The sequence below is a fragment of the Anabrus simplex genome, chromosome 2, assembly GCF_040414725.1.
Source record: "Anabrus simplex isolate iqAnaSimp1 chromosome 2, ASM4041472v1, whole genome shotgun sequence".
In the NCBI taxonomy this organism is placed as follows: Eukaryota; Metazoa; Arthropoda; class Insecta; order Orthoptera; family Tettigoniidae; genus Anabrus; species Anabrus simplex.
Window position 1 is genome coordinate 1,116,902,286 of NC_090266.1, and position 17,146 is coordinate 1,116,919,431.

The 17,146-nt window shown below is 36.4% G+C and overlaps 1 protein-coding gene across 1 annotated transcript in view; it reads right to left on the reverse strand.

The window, feature by feature from the left end:
* Myo31DF (Unconventional myosin ID) overlaps positions 1-17,146 on the reverse strand; it is a 315,587-nt gene that overhangs the window by 152,240 nt on the left and 146,201 nt on the right. The window contains exon 8 of the mRNA XM_067142074.2: positions 9,552-9,721. Within this exon, the coding sequence (XP_066998175.2) occupies positions 9,552-9,721 (170 nt within the window). The remainder of the gene's footprint in view (positions 1-9,551; positions 9,722-17,146) is intronic.

Sequence of the window (17,146 nt, forward strand, 5' to 3'; positions counted from 1 at the left end):
ATTTTCAGCAGGTATTGATGACGATAAATTAATGGAATATTTGGAACAATGCGAAGTGAACGCGGATGATTTATCGGATAGCGATAGTGAATTTAGTTCAGAAAGTAGTGATGAAATTATACCAGACACGCCCCCGGGATCACCACAGCTAAAGAAGAGGCGTTTATTTGTTTCTAATGGCAGTAAAGCTACTGTGAATACTGTTGTTGATGAAACTAGTGATGACGAAGATGATGATGATGATGATGATGATGATGATGATGATGTCTCTGGAGAACATTTTGTGGAAATTTCTCCCAATGAACCTGACAACGTTCTTCAGCCTCGTGTTTCGTTCATGGAACTTCCTGGACCTAAATATGCCCCTCCGCCTGATTCTCCGCCCATATCATACTTCAATTTATTTTTCACTTTTTCTCTGCTAAACCTTATAGTCACAGAGACCAATCGCTACGCTGACCAACTCCTTACTTGTAATGAACTGTCACCTAATTCCCGCTCTCGATGTTGGAGACGCACTACAATTGATGAAATAGGGGCGTTCATAGCTGTCATCATGAATATGGGACTGATAAGAAAACCTACCATTGTTTCGTACTGGAGTACTGTAGACCATTTCATTACCCCTTGGTTTGGTGAAATGTTTTCAAGAAACAAGTTTCAGCTTCTTTTGAAATTTTTTCATTTAGTTGACAACAGTAAGCTTTCTCCTCGTGGCTCTCCAAACTATGATCCCTGGGCTCGATTCCAGCCTCTTGTAGATCATGCTAATAGGCTATTTAGACATCATTATACTCATCAGCAACTTTCCATAGACGAAAGTTTAGTTGGAACTAAATGCCATACACAACTACTCCAATACATGCCGAATAAGCACTATCACAAGTGGGGAATAAAATTTTGGATGTTGTGTGATGCAGATAGTAAGTATTGTGTTGGTTTTTATACCTACCGAGGAGCAAGATCCACTGAAGACAGAAACGAAATCAGAATTAATGGACTGGCCTACACAGTAGTGACCAAACTCATGTTCCTAGGGAATTATTTTATGAAAGGTTTTCACGTTTACGCAGATAATTATTTTACGTCAATCCCCCTTGCAAAACATTTATATTCAGTTGGAACATTTATTACTGGCACTATACGAAGAAACAGGAAGGGACTATCAGATGCTGTGAAAAAGCCATTAAAATTAGTTTGTAATAAATATTTCAGACAGGGGCCAATTTTACTAGTGGGATCCAAACAGAAAAATCTCAGAAAAATCAGGTGGTGGTTATAAGTACACGCGGAGCTGCAATAGAAACAGAAGTGCCTGCAACTGCTAGAAACATTAATCAATCCAAGAGGAAACCTAATGTGATCTTAGACTATAATCGTTATATGGGTGGCATTGATACAAATGACATGATGGTGTATTTTTATTTGGATGAACGTAGAACTTTGAAATTCTGGAAAAAAGTTGCATTCAATATAATTTCAAGAATGGTCTTAAATGCTTATTTGATGTATTTAGAAAACTGTAACGGAAAGAAAATGACTAGGCTCCAGTTCTACTCCAGTATAATTGAATCTCTGAGTGCTGAATGGTTTGAGAATAGACAAAAGATTATCACGAATATTCCTGTGTGTGGCGTAAAACTTTTGTTGGGTAAATTAGAAAGACGGTGCGTTGTATGCAGCTTTCCGCAACAGAGAAAGAAGTCGCGAACTGTGTGCATCAAGTGCGATAAAGGCCTGCATACTAAATGTGCGGCTCTTCATAAGTGCCCTAAATTAACAAAATATATTTAAAGTTCTATTTGAAAAAAAAAAAAAAAACCCACAGATTTTATATGACGTTGCGTTGCGCTTTTTATTGTTCCTATTAGTGTTAGTGATAAGTGATTAGTGTTAGTGTAAATACCCTTAAGTGCTTCAACAGTGGTCTCAAACTTTGAACAACATTATATAGCGGTGACGAGTCTTCTTCTCAAAAATTTTCGGTGAGTAAATTTATTTTGTCATTTTCCTTCTTTTTTTACAAGTGACATAGTAAATTTGTTTTTGCATTTTTTGTTTTTCTTTTTCTCGTTCAGAGCAATTATTCTGTTCATAAATGAATTCTCTATCATTACGTAAATGCCGGTCCCCATGGGTCAAGTGTAGTGTGCCTGCCTCTCACTCGGAGGTCATGGGTTCGATTCCCGGACAGGTGAAGGATTTTTACCTGGGTCTGAGTGTTGGTTCGAGGTCCATTCAAATTAAGCGACCCTAAGTGATGACAATCGAGGAGAGATCTTAGGCTAAGAGAGCTACCTTGGTCTAGAAAACCATGAATAATGAACGAGAGAATTCGTCTCACTGACCATGCGTCACCTCATAAACTGCAGGTCTTCGGACTGAGCAGCGGTCGCTTAGTAGACCAAGGCCCATCAGGGCTTTAGTGCCATAGATGTTTTAATTACGCATATTGTATTGTATTGTAAAATGTTTTTTAAAAATAGATACTGAAACATAAAACTAGAAAAGGGGATTTCCGATAAAATAAAAACTATAATCTCAACTATTTTTTACTTTTTAATAACTCAGAACTATTTTTATACAATCTAGTCCACATATATAAAATTTATCTTAAGTGTTTGCCATACATCGATATATACATTAATTTTATCGGTGAGTAAAATTGTCTTATTTTCATTAGGGACATACGTTTGAATTTTAATTTTTTATATTTTTATTTTTCACGTTCAAAATAATTATTTTAGAGAATTATATTTAGAAATAAATTCTACATTATCACGTATATTCTTTTGTATCGTAGATGATATTTTCAAAGTAGATATTGAGAGAGAAAGTGCGAAAATGTTTTTCTCTTCCTAAAAGTAAACATTATCGACAACCATAATATCAACAATAATACTGTATAATTCTTTATATCACTCTAAATCAGTTGTTTATTTTATGTAGTTGACGTGTAGAAAATTTCTTGCCGGTATTTGACATACACCGGTAGATATACGCGAATGTTAAAATGCACGTAATTCTACTAAAAACGGCCTGGCACTTTACAGTAGTAGAGTGCAGGCGGAGCTCTGGCCTCTTCCAGCTGCTAGTGAGCAGCCGACCAGATCGGCACCTGGCTCCAAGAGGGTTAAAATGAGGATATCTATATCTCAAAAACTTAAAAGTTTACAGATGTAAAAATTGGTATTTGGAATCCCCCTTTAAAAATAAAGAAACACATATTTTTTGTTTTTGGAAAATCTCATTGGGGGGGGGGGGGGGAAGGGGGAAAAGCGGTTGCAAACCTATTATGAGGAGACTTATATCTCAAAAACTGAAGATGTTACAGACATGAAAATTGGTATTTGGAATCTTCTTTGAAAATAAAGAAACGTGTATTTTTGTGTTTTTGGATAATCCAATGAATAGGGGGTGAACAGGAGTGACAAACGGGGTGAAATTTAAAACAGACTATATCTGCAAATTATTCCAGACACGTAACATATTACAGATTTGAAAACTGGTATTTGGAATTTCCTGTAAAATTAAAGAAACATAAATATTTTTTTTAGAAAATTCACTTAAGGGGGAACTGAAAAAGTGGGTGAATTTTGAAAATTAGCCTATATACAGTATATCTAAAAAACTTAACATATTGCGGATGTGAAAATTGGTATTTGGAATCTCCTTTAAAAATAAGGAAACACGTACTTTGGTTTTCAGAAAAACCCTTAACGCGGGGAGGGGGGGGGGGGGGCGGTTAAAGAATTGAAAAATTAGTTGAATTATTTGTATGAGAGAGAAAAAACACACACACACACCAAAAAATCTAAGGATGTTACAAACGTGAAAACTGGTATTTGGAATCTACTTTAAAAATAAAGAAACACGTATTTGGGGGGGGGGGGAATCAACCTGGTAGGGGGGATGAAAACGGAGATGAATTACTTTTAGGAGGATACGTATATCTCAAAAACAGTTACAGTCGTGATAGTTGGTATTTGGAAGCTCTTTCAAAGAAACTGGTACTGTTTGTTTTTTGGAAAATTCACCTGAGTGGGGAGTGTGAAAGGAAGTAAAAAAATTGAATTCTTTTTTTGGAGAAAGTTATACATCAAAACTGAAGGTTACAGACGTGGAAATTGGTATTTGTAATTTCCTTTAAAAATAAAGAAACATGCATTTTTTGCGTGGGCGGAAACCGACTTAATGGACGGAGGTTGAGTGAAAAAGGGGTTGAATTATTTTCATGAGGATACTTCTATCTCAAAAGCAGAAGATGTTACAGACATGAAAATTTGTATTTGGAATTTTCTTTCAAAGTAAAGAAACATGTAATCGTTTGTCTTTGGAAAATCCACTTAAGAGGGATGAATTAATTGAAAAATTAGTTGAATACTTTGTATGAGGATACTTATATCTCAAAAACTAAAGATGTTACAGGCATGAAAATTAGTATTTGGAATCTCCTTTAAAAATAAAGAAACACACATTTGTTTTTTTTTCTGAAAATTGACAAAGGGGTGTGGGGTTGAAAATAAGTAAGTAAGGAGTTGAAATATGTTTATGAGGATACTTTATCTTAAAAACTGAAGCTGTTAGAGATGTGAAAGTTGGTATTTTGAATTTTCTTTCAAAATAAAGTAACACGTATTTTTTGTTTTTCGGAAAGTCCACTTAAGGCAGGAGAAGGGTGGAAAGAAGTCAAGAAGAAGTTGAATTATTCCTATGAGTATACATTTATCTCAAAAAATGATGATGTTACAGACGTACAGACATGAAAACTGGTATTTGGAATTTCCTTTAAAAATAATGAAACATGTATTTTTTTGTTTATGGAAAATCCAGTTAAGGGGCTGTAAAGAATTTGAAAAGTGGGTGATTTTTTTTAATGAGTTCCGGTATATTTACATTACATGTCAAAAACTTATCATGTTAGAGACAAGAAACTTGGAATTTGGAAAGTCCTTTAAAAATACATGAACATGTACTTTTGGTTTTAGGAAAAGGCACCTAACGGGAGGTGAAAAGAAGTGAAAAGTAGTGAATTATTTTTTATGGGGATACTTATATCTTAAAAACTGAAGATGTAACAGACTAGAAAACTGGTATTTGGAATCTCCTTTAAAAATAAAGGAACATATAATTTTGTTTTCGGAAAATACACTTAGATGGGGGTGGGGATGCGGGAAGCACTAATCAAGGGGTTGAATTCCTTTTACGGGGATACGTATGTATATCTCAAAAACTGAAGATGTTACAGATGTGGGAATAGGTATTTGGAATCTCCTTTAAAAATAAACATTATGTGCCATATCATATATTTCGACTTGAGAGAAGACCGTTTCTTACATGTACAGTTCTATGTCGCATGGTCGTCTTAGCCCCAAAGGGTAATACCAAAAACATGGTTTACAAAGAATTTCTGCGGTAAATGAAACTCAATTTTTGGGCAAGTTTTTATACTTTAAGAACTTTCAGATAATGTCTTAGTACAATGCCGAAGAACGATTACTTTGATCAAATTACGAAATCCATGCGAGCGAAGCCGCGGGTAATTGCTAGTGAAAAATAAAAGTATAACATGGAGTTGCGAGTACTGTAACAAAAGAGAAACAAAAACAGTAGAGGGTGATAAACCTTCTAAAGTTACAATGGAGGACATCTATAACCAACTGAAAGAACTAAGAAGTGAGCAAAAAGACCTAGGGTACTCCCTGGAGGTTCGTCACTGCAAACTAGACAACACACAGAGTGCGGTGAATGACCATAAGAGATCGCTGGTGGACCTGCTACAGCTAATTGACATTCTCAAATTGGAAAACAACGAAACAAACAGGAAGTGGATGACTTGGGACGAGTGGAGGACATCAAGCAGTACTCCAGACTGAATTCCGAAGAAATCCACGGAGTTCCAGTAATACAAGGTGAAAGCATGGAGGCGGTGGTCGCTAAAGTTATTGCTGCCAGTGGGGTAAATATCGATTCATCAATGATCGACATATGTCACAAACTTCCCTCAAGAATATCTGCCGGACTGGGTACTCTAACACCACCTCGTGGCATCATAGTGAAGTTCGTGCAGAGAGCTATAAGGAGAAACTGATAGATGCCAGAGCTAAACGAGGGAAGACAATAACAACCCTCAACCTTGAGTGGACAACAAGCCAGCCGGTATTCACCAATGAATGCCTTTCCCCTTCCACGAAGAAGCTCTTTGCATAGTTAAGAGCAAAGAGGAAAGCAGCCCATTACCAGTTCTGCTGAGTGCGGAATGGTAAGATATTTGTTAGGAGGACTCAAGAACTATTTAGCTGCCTCTAAAAATAACCATAAGATAATCTGCATAACCAAAATTTGGCTCACTAAGTCTATATATGATAATGAAATCATCCCTAGTAATTACTGTGTGTTTAGAGCAGATAGAGAACATAAAGTAACAGGTTAACGGAGGGGAGGTGGGGTGGTTACAGCCGTTGATAAAATGTTTAAAACTCATCAGATTATTTCTTACTCTTGTGAATTTGAATTTGTAATGGTAAAATTCAGTTTAAATGTAGGTCATATTTTATAGAAGTAGTGTATTTTTCACCAAATTCTAACCTTGATCAATACTGTGAATTTTTTGAAATAGTTTAATCAGTAATAAATCCAGGAAATAAAAGTCCTATATGTATTGTAGGAGACTTCAATTTGAGAGAAACAAATCAGGATGCTGGTACAAGTAAAGCAAAGATCGGCAGCAATACAGCTTCAAAACTTCAAAAATCTCATGAATCTAACATCTAGAAACACTATTACCAATAAATTTGGATACTGTTTAGATTTAGTTCTGGCCTCTATAACAGAGCAAATTCACACTGAGCGAGATAAACCAACCTTTGTTACTTGAAGATGACTATCATCCTGCACTGATTCTCTCAAGAGAAGTTAATCTAAGAAAATTTAGTACATTGGGCAGTAGATCAACTTTTAGGCATCATAATTATAATAAAGGTAATTTTCAATTACTCTCTGAATTACTACACACTTGTGATTGGTCAGAAGTGAATGACGCTGAGGATGTTAACAGTGCTTGAGATTCTATGAGATTCTTGATTATTGCACTCCTCTGACTAAGCATAGTAAAAGAACTTATCCAATATGGTATAATAAGGAAATAATACAAGTAATTCGAAATAAGGAGTATCATACGAAAAGAAGAATTCTTAAAAAAAAAAATAAATAAGAATAGCATATAAAGAATACATTCAAGGTATAGAAAGTAGTATAGCTAGTAACAGCAAAAACTGCTGACACTTTTTAAAGCAAAAGAGGACCAATAATCAAGAATGTCACAGATATGTACTGAATGATAGCACCTTAACTTCTAAGACAGAAATAATCAATGGATTTGCCTCTTGCTTCAAAAGTACATACACAAAAAATAACACTGAATATAATGAGCAGTATATTCTATAATGAGCAGTATATTCTAGAGGAACTACAACATAACGAACTTGACATGCTAAACATTTCAGTGGTATCTGTTGATGATATTAAATGTGCTATAGAGAGATTACAATCTAAAAGGAGTGCTGGTCCAGATTATATACCCCAATATGTAGTGAAAGGATTTAGAAACACTCTTGCATATCCACTTTGTACAATTATTAATAAATCTCTGCAACAAAAAATATTTCCTGATTTGTGGAGGATAGCAAGAGTGTGACCAATTCACACAGATGGTAATATTGAAAACATACATAATTATAGACCAATATCAATACTATTATCAGTCGTATGCAAAGTGTTTGAGGATATACTTTACTGCAATATCTATAGACATCTTGAAAAAGTCGTCAACATCGCTTTATGCAAGCGAGATCAACAAGTTCTAAACTCTACAAATTATGTGTCATCTATTTTAGATCAAGGAGGACAAGTGGATGTCATATACACCACCATGACAAAAGCATTCGATAGGACTGATCATCAAACTTCCACACAAGCTTCAGAGTTTTGGTTTTAGCCCTGAACTGGTTGAATTCTTTAACTCCAACTTCAGGAATAGATTTCAATTTGTTAGTTGTACAGGATAACTTCAAATATAACCAAGGTTCAAAATTAGGTCCACTGTTGTTCATTCTGTTTGTTAATGATATTGGTTCTGTATTGAAGGATTCTAAATTTCAGTTATATGCCGATGGCATGAAAATTTACAGGCAGATTACTTCAAACAAGGATAATGAAAAATTACAAGAAGACCTCACAGCACTGGCTGAATGGGGAAAACACAATTCCTTTCAATTCAATGTTAAGAAATGTGAATTAATGATCTTTACTAGAAAAAGACAACCAAAAATCCATTCTTATGAAATGAACAGTAAGAGTCTAAAACAAGTTGAAGAAAAGAAGGATTTAGGAGTAATATTTGATAGTAAACTTCAGTTCAATATACACATAAACAAAGCCATAAATAAGGCCTATAGGAACTTATGATTTCTAGTACGAAACACAAATTCAAAAATATAAAAGCCATAATAAAGGTATACAATTCACTAGTTAGAACAGTAATAGTCTTGAATCCATTATGTAATAAACGTATGAAAGAAATAGAAAATGCTCTAGCTAAATTTCTAAAATATCTGTATTTCTGTGTCTCTAAAATTAGTGCAAAATATGTGGCATATAGTGACTTAATAACAAATTTTGGGATACATAAGTTGCATACTATGATAACATTAACGAGTGTAAAATACCTACATGAAATTCTCAAAGGTAAAGCAGATAATCAAGAGTTACACCACCAAATAAACCTGGATGCACTGTTTGGAAGTAACAGAAATAATTTAACTTTCTTTATTAAAAGGTCAAACACAAATCACCATATGAATTCACCATTAAACAGAATAGGTCAGTCAATTAATAAAATGCCAAACGTGGACATATTTCACGAGGAGTGTGTCTTGTTAAGGTCAGTCAGAGGGGAACTCACACAGAGAGAAGACAAATTAAACAGAGTAGCATACTTGTGTACCATGAATAATATTTTTTTTTTGCTATTTGTTTTACGTCGCACCCACACAGATAGTCTTATGGCGATGATAGGAAAGGCCTAGGAATGGGAAGGATGCGGCCGTGGCCTTAATTAAAGTACAGCCCCAGCATTTGCCTGGTGTGAAAATGGGAAACCACGGAAAACCATATTCAGGGCTGCCGACAGTGGGGTTCAAACCCACTATCTCCCGGACGCAAGCTCACAGCTGCGCGCTCCTAACCGCACGGCCAACTCGCCCGGTATGAATAATTTAGTCCTTAGATTAACAATGTATATTTTAGGAGAAATTAAAATAAAATGTTAAAACACATACTTACCACTGTCCATAGTTCACTAGTATATTTTACATTTTATTGTAAATTATTTATAAAATTAGAAATAAGAAATAGAAATGTTCTGTAAGTGGGCAGAAATGCCTGTTGATCAATCAATCAATCAATCAATCAATCAATCAATCAATCAATCAATCAATCAATCAATCAACATAAAACTGTTTATGACAGCATACGAGACGAGAGTTACTCACCTCATCAGTAACCTTCCCTACATTGAGGCAAGCTTCATCCAAAATAGCAAGCACACCCTTATGAGGCTGCTCCACTAGATCACAGATGACCTGATTATTGAAATATTCCACATTCTGCCACTCAATTCCTTCCCTTCGGTACTCCTCTTGTTCTTGCTTTAGGACCAGTTCTGAAAAATAAAAACGATTTACAATGCAGCATGCACCAGATCCATAGATGGTACAAAACATGTTCATACTGTGCGAATTATCAAGATGCTGAACTGAATTACGAAGGATAATGGTAACAAATTTCAATATTACAGGCTGGGCGGCTTGAATAACAGAAGCATTGCTTGACATTTCGAGTTGTTTAACTTTACATGTGATAAATATCATTCTTGATCCGTATTGATTACGTGATGAATTCAATAAATTAACTTATTGTTATTATTCCATTGTTTAACTTTGTCACTACTATTTGTTTCTTACTCTGTAAACCGTATGTACATTATTTTGAAGCACTGAAGATAGGAATGGAGGGAGACCTCCCATTCGACTTCCATGAGTCCAGTCTCAAATAGAGTACTTAGTGATATTTTCATTTTCATAGGAGCAATGATTTCCTTCACTGCTCTTCTTGATAGCTATTTCTCAACTTAATCAATTGTAACTGATTTCCTTCACTGCTCTTCTTGAAAGCTATTTCTCAACTTAATCAATTGTAACGGCCATATGACAAGCTCTACAACTGAACATATTTAACACTATGGTATCAACTACAGCTGAACAAGATATTTCACCCAGAGCTCAATCTTTTTATCAAACTAGAAAAGTCACAAATAAGTCCCTCACACTAGAAAGTGATTCATTAAAACCCAGAGATCTTTCTTACATCCACAGAAATATACGGTATACAGGGCAATGTCCTAACTGATTGTCAATCGTCGCCCAGGCAAACCTACTGGACATACAGAAATGAAATTTTGGGGGTACAATTCTTTAACAGAGAAGGGTTTTAAAACATTCCACCTCCAAAGGGATGAATTGGAGGTAAAACCCTGAAATTCAAAATATTCATTCCTCCACAATCATTAGCTGCACAAAGTTGAAATTTCACTCAATTATCGCTCCTTTATCTACTAGATTTTACCTAAGTTTAGAAAACACTTCAGCCTTTAAGGGTTAAATGGGGGTTAATAAAATAAAATAAATTCTCTGAAACCGTCTGACCTACGAGGTTTAAATTGCAAATGATGGTTGCTCTTATATATCTCAGATTTTAAATAAGAGGTGATAATAAAACAGTACACCCCTAACGGATTTTGATGAGGCCTCAAAACAAAGATTCATATCACTGAAACTGTACGATATAAGAGGTTGAAAGTTCACAAAACGGTTGCCACTCAATGTATTAAATTTTAAATAAGAAATGGTTTAAAATCCTTACGAGGTTCTGAGTGGGGGGGTGAGACCTGATGACAAAAAAATGCATTTCTCTGAAACAGTTTCACTTACAAAGTTAAAATTTCTCATGATGCTTCCTCCTCAATAACCTAGATTTCAAACAAGAAGTGGCCTTAAAACTATACAACACTAAGGGGTTTTGATTGAGGGGTGAGGACTGATGAAAAAATTAATCATCCCTCCAAATTGGTTGGCGTACGAAGTTGTAATTTTACAAGAAAGTTGTTCTTTTATGTTGTAGGTGTCAATTGTAATATAACTGAATATATTTCAAGTAGGGTATGTAAGGATTGTCATTATGCATAAGTTGTTGAAGATCTAGAACTAACCAGTCAGTCAAGATACTGGACTGAATTTCAGCCCCTTTTCCATCATTGGCACCAAAATATATTTCTAAAACTGAGAGGTTTAACTGCAAACCTGTCTACTTTCAAAAAGAGAACTCTGGAAGATCCTTAAGCAGAAATTTTTTAACACGCACATTTGTAACAGACTTGAGACATAATGAAAAAGGACGGCGGTGGGGGGAATTATAAAAAATGCTTATACAAGTCAAATACAGTAGAACCTCGATGCATCGTTCCCGGAACTGTCATTTTCACGTATTCATCGTTGAATTTATTCGGTCCCAAAAATGTTCCATATAAACCAATGTTAAATTTCCTCGCATCTATAGTTTCTCGAACTATCGTTTTATCGCATCGATCATCGAAAAATTATTTGTCCTCTGTCACAATTTTCCCGAATTGATCGATCGTATGCAAGAAAAAATATACGCAAGTTTTTTGAATTTAAAGGGACTGCTCAGTACTCTTAGCATATAATAGCGGCAACCTGTTACGCGCGAATGTACGTGCGATTCGGATTTAGTAGTCTTGAACAAGGATCTTGTAGGCTGGAGTGCTGTGCGCAGGTTATTCACGCGCAACCTCACTACGAGCCTCCTGGTGCCATCGCTTCTCCTCGGCCCACTAACCGACACCTACAAGTATTCTTGTTTACGAGAATTAAAACGTAGACAGCGTAAAACTCAAATTTGCCACCATTTTCTGTGTTGGTATAGGCTGGGTAGGGCTGCCAACTTCGTTGAAAATAAGAGAAAATCGCGCAGTACGCTAGATACGTTTTAATTAGTCACAGGGTGATTAATCGCGTCGTACCTTGTGGAGTGTGAGGGATACTAGAGGCCTGTTGACCGCTTTGTTGCCCTCTGCCCAGTAGTCTCATTACAAGCCGAACCTAACCAAGCCAGACAAATAATCTTTTCTCAAAGCCTAGTCTTGTAACTAGTTCCTAAGTTGGCAGTTTCGCACAAGCCGCTGTGACATCGTTAGAGACGCGCCGCGTTGAATTTCTAACCTCTGTGACATCGTCTGAGCTGAGCTGCAGGAGCCGCACCATGCTGGGTATCTAACTTATCGTTCGCAAAGGCTCTATGGAATCTTTTCCTAAATACAGGTTATCGCCGTAATATCCACGTATATCTTTAATTTGCAATAAAAGAACTGAACTTCAAGGTTTTCAATTATTACAAAATGTAAAACGAAACGGCGTAAAAGTCACGCATTTTATTTTCATCTCGTAATCCTACAGCATGGTTGCGACATTTTGATACCGGTATGTATAGTATGATGTAGAACGGCCAAGCAGGCAACAATTTTTGGTAAAGAGACAAATTCTCTTATAGTGCACTGGCACTGCCGGTGGCTCCAAGTAGCCTACGCAGTGGCCTCCACAATATGCACTAGCCAGCGTCTTGGTAGGTGCGCTACAGATGAGCCCAACCTGGCACACGGGGGGCGAAAGGCTGGCAACCAGGGATGAGTTAGCTGGAAAATTTATAATGTCCAATAATGGACCATTTATATTGGTATTATAAATTTACTCATTCGGGACAAATATTTCAGATTCCCTATGGGAATCAACATCTATATCATCTGATGGCCAAGCAGGCATCAATTTTTGGTAAAGAGGAAGTCTCTCATAGTGCATTGGCACTGCCGGTGGCTCCAAGTAGCCTACGCAGTGGCCTCCACAATATGCACTAGCCAGCGTCTTGGTAGGTGTACTATGTACCAACTGATGAGCCCAACCTGGCACACGGGGGCGAAACGCTGGCAATCAGGGATGAGTTAGCTGAAAAATTTATAATGTCCAATAACGGACCATTTATATTGGTATTATGTATAGTATGAGCCGAATTGTTAGCACGTGTTGGCCTTTGGTTCAAGGGGTCTCGATTGGTTCGAGGATTTTAACTTTCCTTGGTTAATTCCAACGGTTCGGGGGCTGTCTGCCGCATTAAACATTAGAATTCATCTTAGGTAGGGCCGCATTTTCATATGCGCGTGGTTCGCCTATCACGTGTCAACTGAAAAGACCTGCACCCGGCTCCGGAAGCCACGCGCCATTATTGTTTTTATAATAATATATTTACATAACGAAAAAGGTTCCAATACAGTACCGGGATTTTATTATTTTGCTTTCCCCCTATTTTTTATGTTGCCCACATTTAGTTTTCCCGCATCAGTCGTCATTTTCCCCCTGCCCTCTGAAAAATGATGTATCAAGGTTTTACTGTATATGTTATGATCACCCCTGAAATTAAATACTTACACAAAGTTACATCCTGATGAGTGCTCATCTGCTTTCACTTAACTTTGGGAACACTTTCTGTGATCACATAAAACAAGGAAATTAAGCAGAATATGCCTCCCGGAAAGACTGATAATGTAGTTTCTTAGTTGAAATCACTACAAACACCACTAAAAATACTGAATAGCTTAGAAATTTGTCACACAAATCCATGAGTTTCAGAACTACCACCAATGTTACACATGCACGCAAACAAAGCCTTTCAGCTGCTACGAAGCACAACGCAGTTACTAACGTTGTTTTATATCAATTCACAGCCTGCTACTTATTGAGGTAGAACAGGAGACAAAAGCACGATGATAATCGAAAATGTGATTATCGATATATTTACCGGTCGAATTTCAAACACTGCAACTCGTCAAGACGATCTACAATCAGAAAGTGAAACCAAGCACGGATATTCAAAATTTGCACAATAACGTTGATCTGCATAACCGTAAAACACACTCAAAATCCGTACATTTTATGGAAAAACCAGAATACTTGGCAGGTATGCAACTGAAATAATCTTAAACTTAGGCCACCACTGGAGGAAAATTTTTGACATTGTATACCATTATTGGTACCTATATATACTGTACCAGGAAAAGTTGTTGGGATAAGGAGCACGAGAAAGGTCTCAGGTAGTGATCGATTCTTAGGAGCCGGTACAGAGAAAGGAGTTCGCAGAGCGAAATAATAGATGTTATTTTTTTGCTATTTGCTTTACGTCGCACTGACACAGACAGGTCTTATGGTGACAATGGTATAGGAAAGGCCTAGGAATGGGAAGGAAGCGGCCATGGCCTTAATTAAGCATATGCCTTGTGTGAAAATGGGAAACCACGGAAAACCATCTTCTGGGCTGCCGACAGTGGGATTCGAACCCACTATCTCCCAATTAATGGATACTGGCCGCACTTAAGCGACTGCAGCTATCGAGCTCGGTAATAGATGTTATTTTGCAAAACATAAATTTATTGTAATGTCTAGGTGCATAAATAACTTTCTTCTTATCTCGCATTTAAAACTATGAAATGACTTGGAAATATATTCTTTTATGTATATTCAACCAAAATTTAAATTCTGAAAATTATTTGTTGTAAATGAAGTTGAAAAATAAACTTATTTTCTTCATGAAATTCGTAAGTTAAACGTGATTTCATAAGTCTCTGGAATGTTCTAGAATAAACACTTGTTTTCATAAATTACGCTCGTGTAAAACCTAGCCTTTCTAAAGAGCCTAAAGTATTTTTCAAAATTTTACACTTCACAGTAATATTTGAATAATTGGAAATTATTTTGAAGCACCTAAAGTTTGTTTAAATTATTAAATGAATTATCACTCGAAAATTAATTTTCACTGGAAAATCAGTTGGCACTTGTAATGAGATAAACGCCGGTAGTCAACATAGCACTTTAAATGATTTGAAAATAATAAAGTGCCTCTTCAGTACATCAGTAACTGTCTAGTGCAATAAATAGTTTTTAAAGTAATCACTTGCTTTTACCAGTTTAAAATGCTAAATGCACTCGTATCACCTGAAAGTTTTTAGTAGGCTGGAACTGGTGAATGAGGTTCCACGAACAGCAACTGGAACTCCATCGATGTTGTCAGCACCATGTCGAACCACGTACCATCTCCAACATCGTACCATGTTCCATTTACCTCACTGTACCACGTATTACATCCCTCATCAAACCACGTACCATCTCCAAGGTCGTGCCATGTACTATGTCCCACATCGAATCAGGTGTTTAGTTGATATGACGATTAACACTAGGTTAAGATTTCTGGTGTCGTATAATGTTGTAGACACACGAGAAAGTTCAATTGACAATTGATTGTGAGTTTTAGAAAATAGCACTGTCTGGTTAGTTGAATATTCACAAGTCAATGATAAATAGCATTCATAATTGCACTTAGAATCACAGTCTATTACGTGAGTGTAAGTTCAGTCCATATCCTGCACATGCTCAATGCCTTTAACTGTCTCTAGCTATCACCAACACAAATCTTAAGGGAGTTTTCAGTGTTATTTAGCTTCACTAGGGTTACTATTTCATAAAAACGACATAAAATGTCCTTAAGGTTTAGTCAAGTGTTTGCTATTATCGTTCAAACTAAAGTCATATTTGAGAAAATTGTCCTCACTCGACTACGATAATTTCCGAGTTCCTAATTCTCAAAATACTCTAAGTTATGAGAAGTCACAGTGGAATGTTAAACACATGCAGAAATTCTACCAAGTTCGGAGATGCACCGATAATAACAGACTTCGAATCAGCACACGCAGTATTTTTCGAAGTCCGTAACACTGTAGAAATTTTATAAGTTATTGAATAACAAGGTTCAACTTAATACACGCCGGATTTTCACAAGTCCGTAACACAGCAGAAAATGTACAAGTATCGGCTTAGTACACACCGGATTTTTCTAAGTCTTTTAGCATGGCAGAAATCTTGCAACTTCGACGAACGACTTTGTGTAACGCGACACGGCGACAGTACTATCTGACATGGTCGAGTTGTGGATTGCAACTGGTTTTTCTCCTCGAGGCGAGGCTCTTATATACTGGAAGCAGGGCTGGCTCTCTGCTTCAAGCGAAAAAAATCAGTTTCTTTTCCACCTTAATATCTCAAAAACCAATAGATGGATTTTCTTCAAATTTTGGCTACTTCACTTTTAAAATATGGGCTTCACGATGGTGTACTTCATTATTTTGTAGCTAACAGCATTTAGCAGATATCAAAATTGTTCCAGCAAGTTCTAGATGTGAGAGTTGGCAGCACCGTGGCGATTACGTCATCCGGCCGTTTCTCCGCCTGTGACGTAGCACTGTCTCTGTCACTCCCATAGCTAGCAGCTGAGTCTCGAATGTTTGCTTCACTCACTGATTCCAAATGCTAGAGCTATAATATCGTAAATAAATTACGAATTAAAAATATGTGCCAGGCCGTAGGCATTCCTGGTACAATACTTACACTGAATATCCATATTTTGAAAGATTTAAATGTCTCAAATTACTAATAAAATTTCCACCAGCTTAATTCATACAGTAAATATTAAAGAAGCTTTCATCTGGATTATCATCAGAATAACTGGTGCAGCCCCCTATACACATAAAAAATTCAGTCTAGTTTTTAAATTGGAGGTGGACTTAAAATAATACATCCCCAAAGGGGGCAAGGTTGGGGGAGGGGGAGGGGAGGTTGAGGCCTGATAAAAGTAATATTCATTTCTCTGAAACAGTTTGTCTTACGAAGTTAAATTTTAAATGATATTCCAGATGTTAAATAAGACACTAGAAAAATATTAACCCCTCAGGGAGTTACATGGGGTTAGTTCCAGAAACAAAATTATTCATCCCTCCAGAACCGTTTGATGTACAAAACTGTAAGTTTACAAGAAGGTTGTTCTTTTATGTGCTACTGTAAGTGTCAAATATTATATAATGTACCTAAAATAATTTCTCCCCCAAGGGTATTATATGGGGGTTGCATTTGAAAGTCAC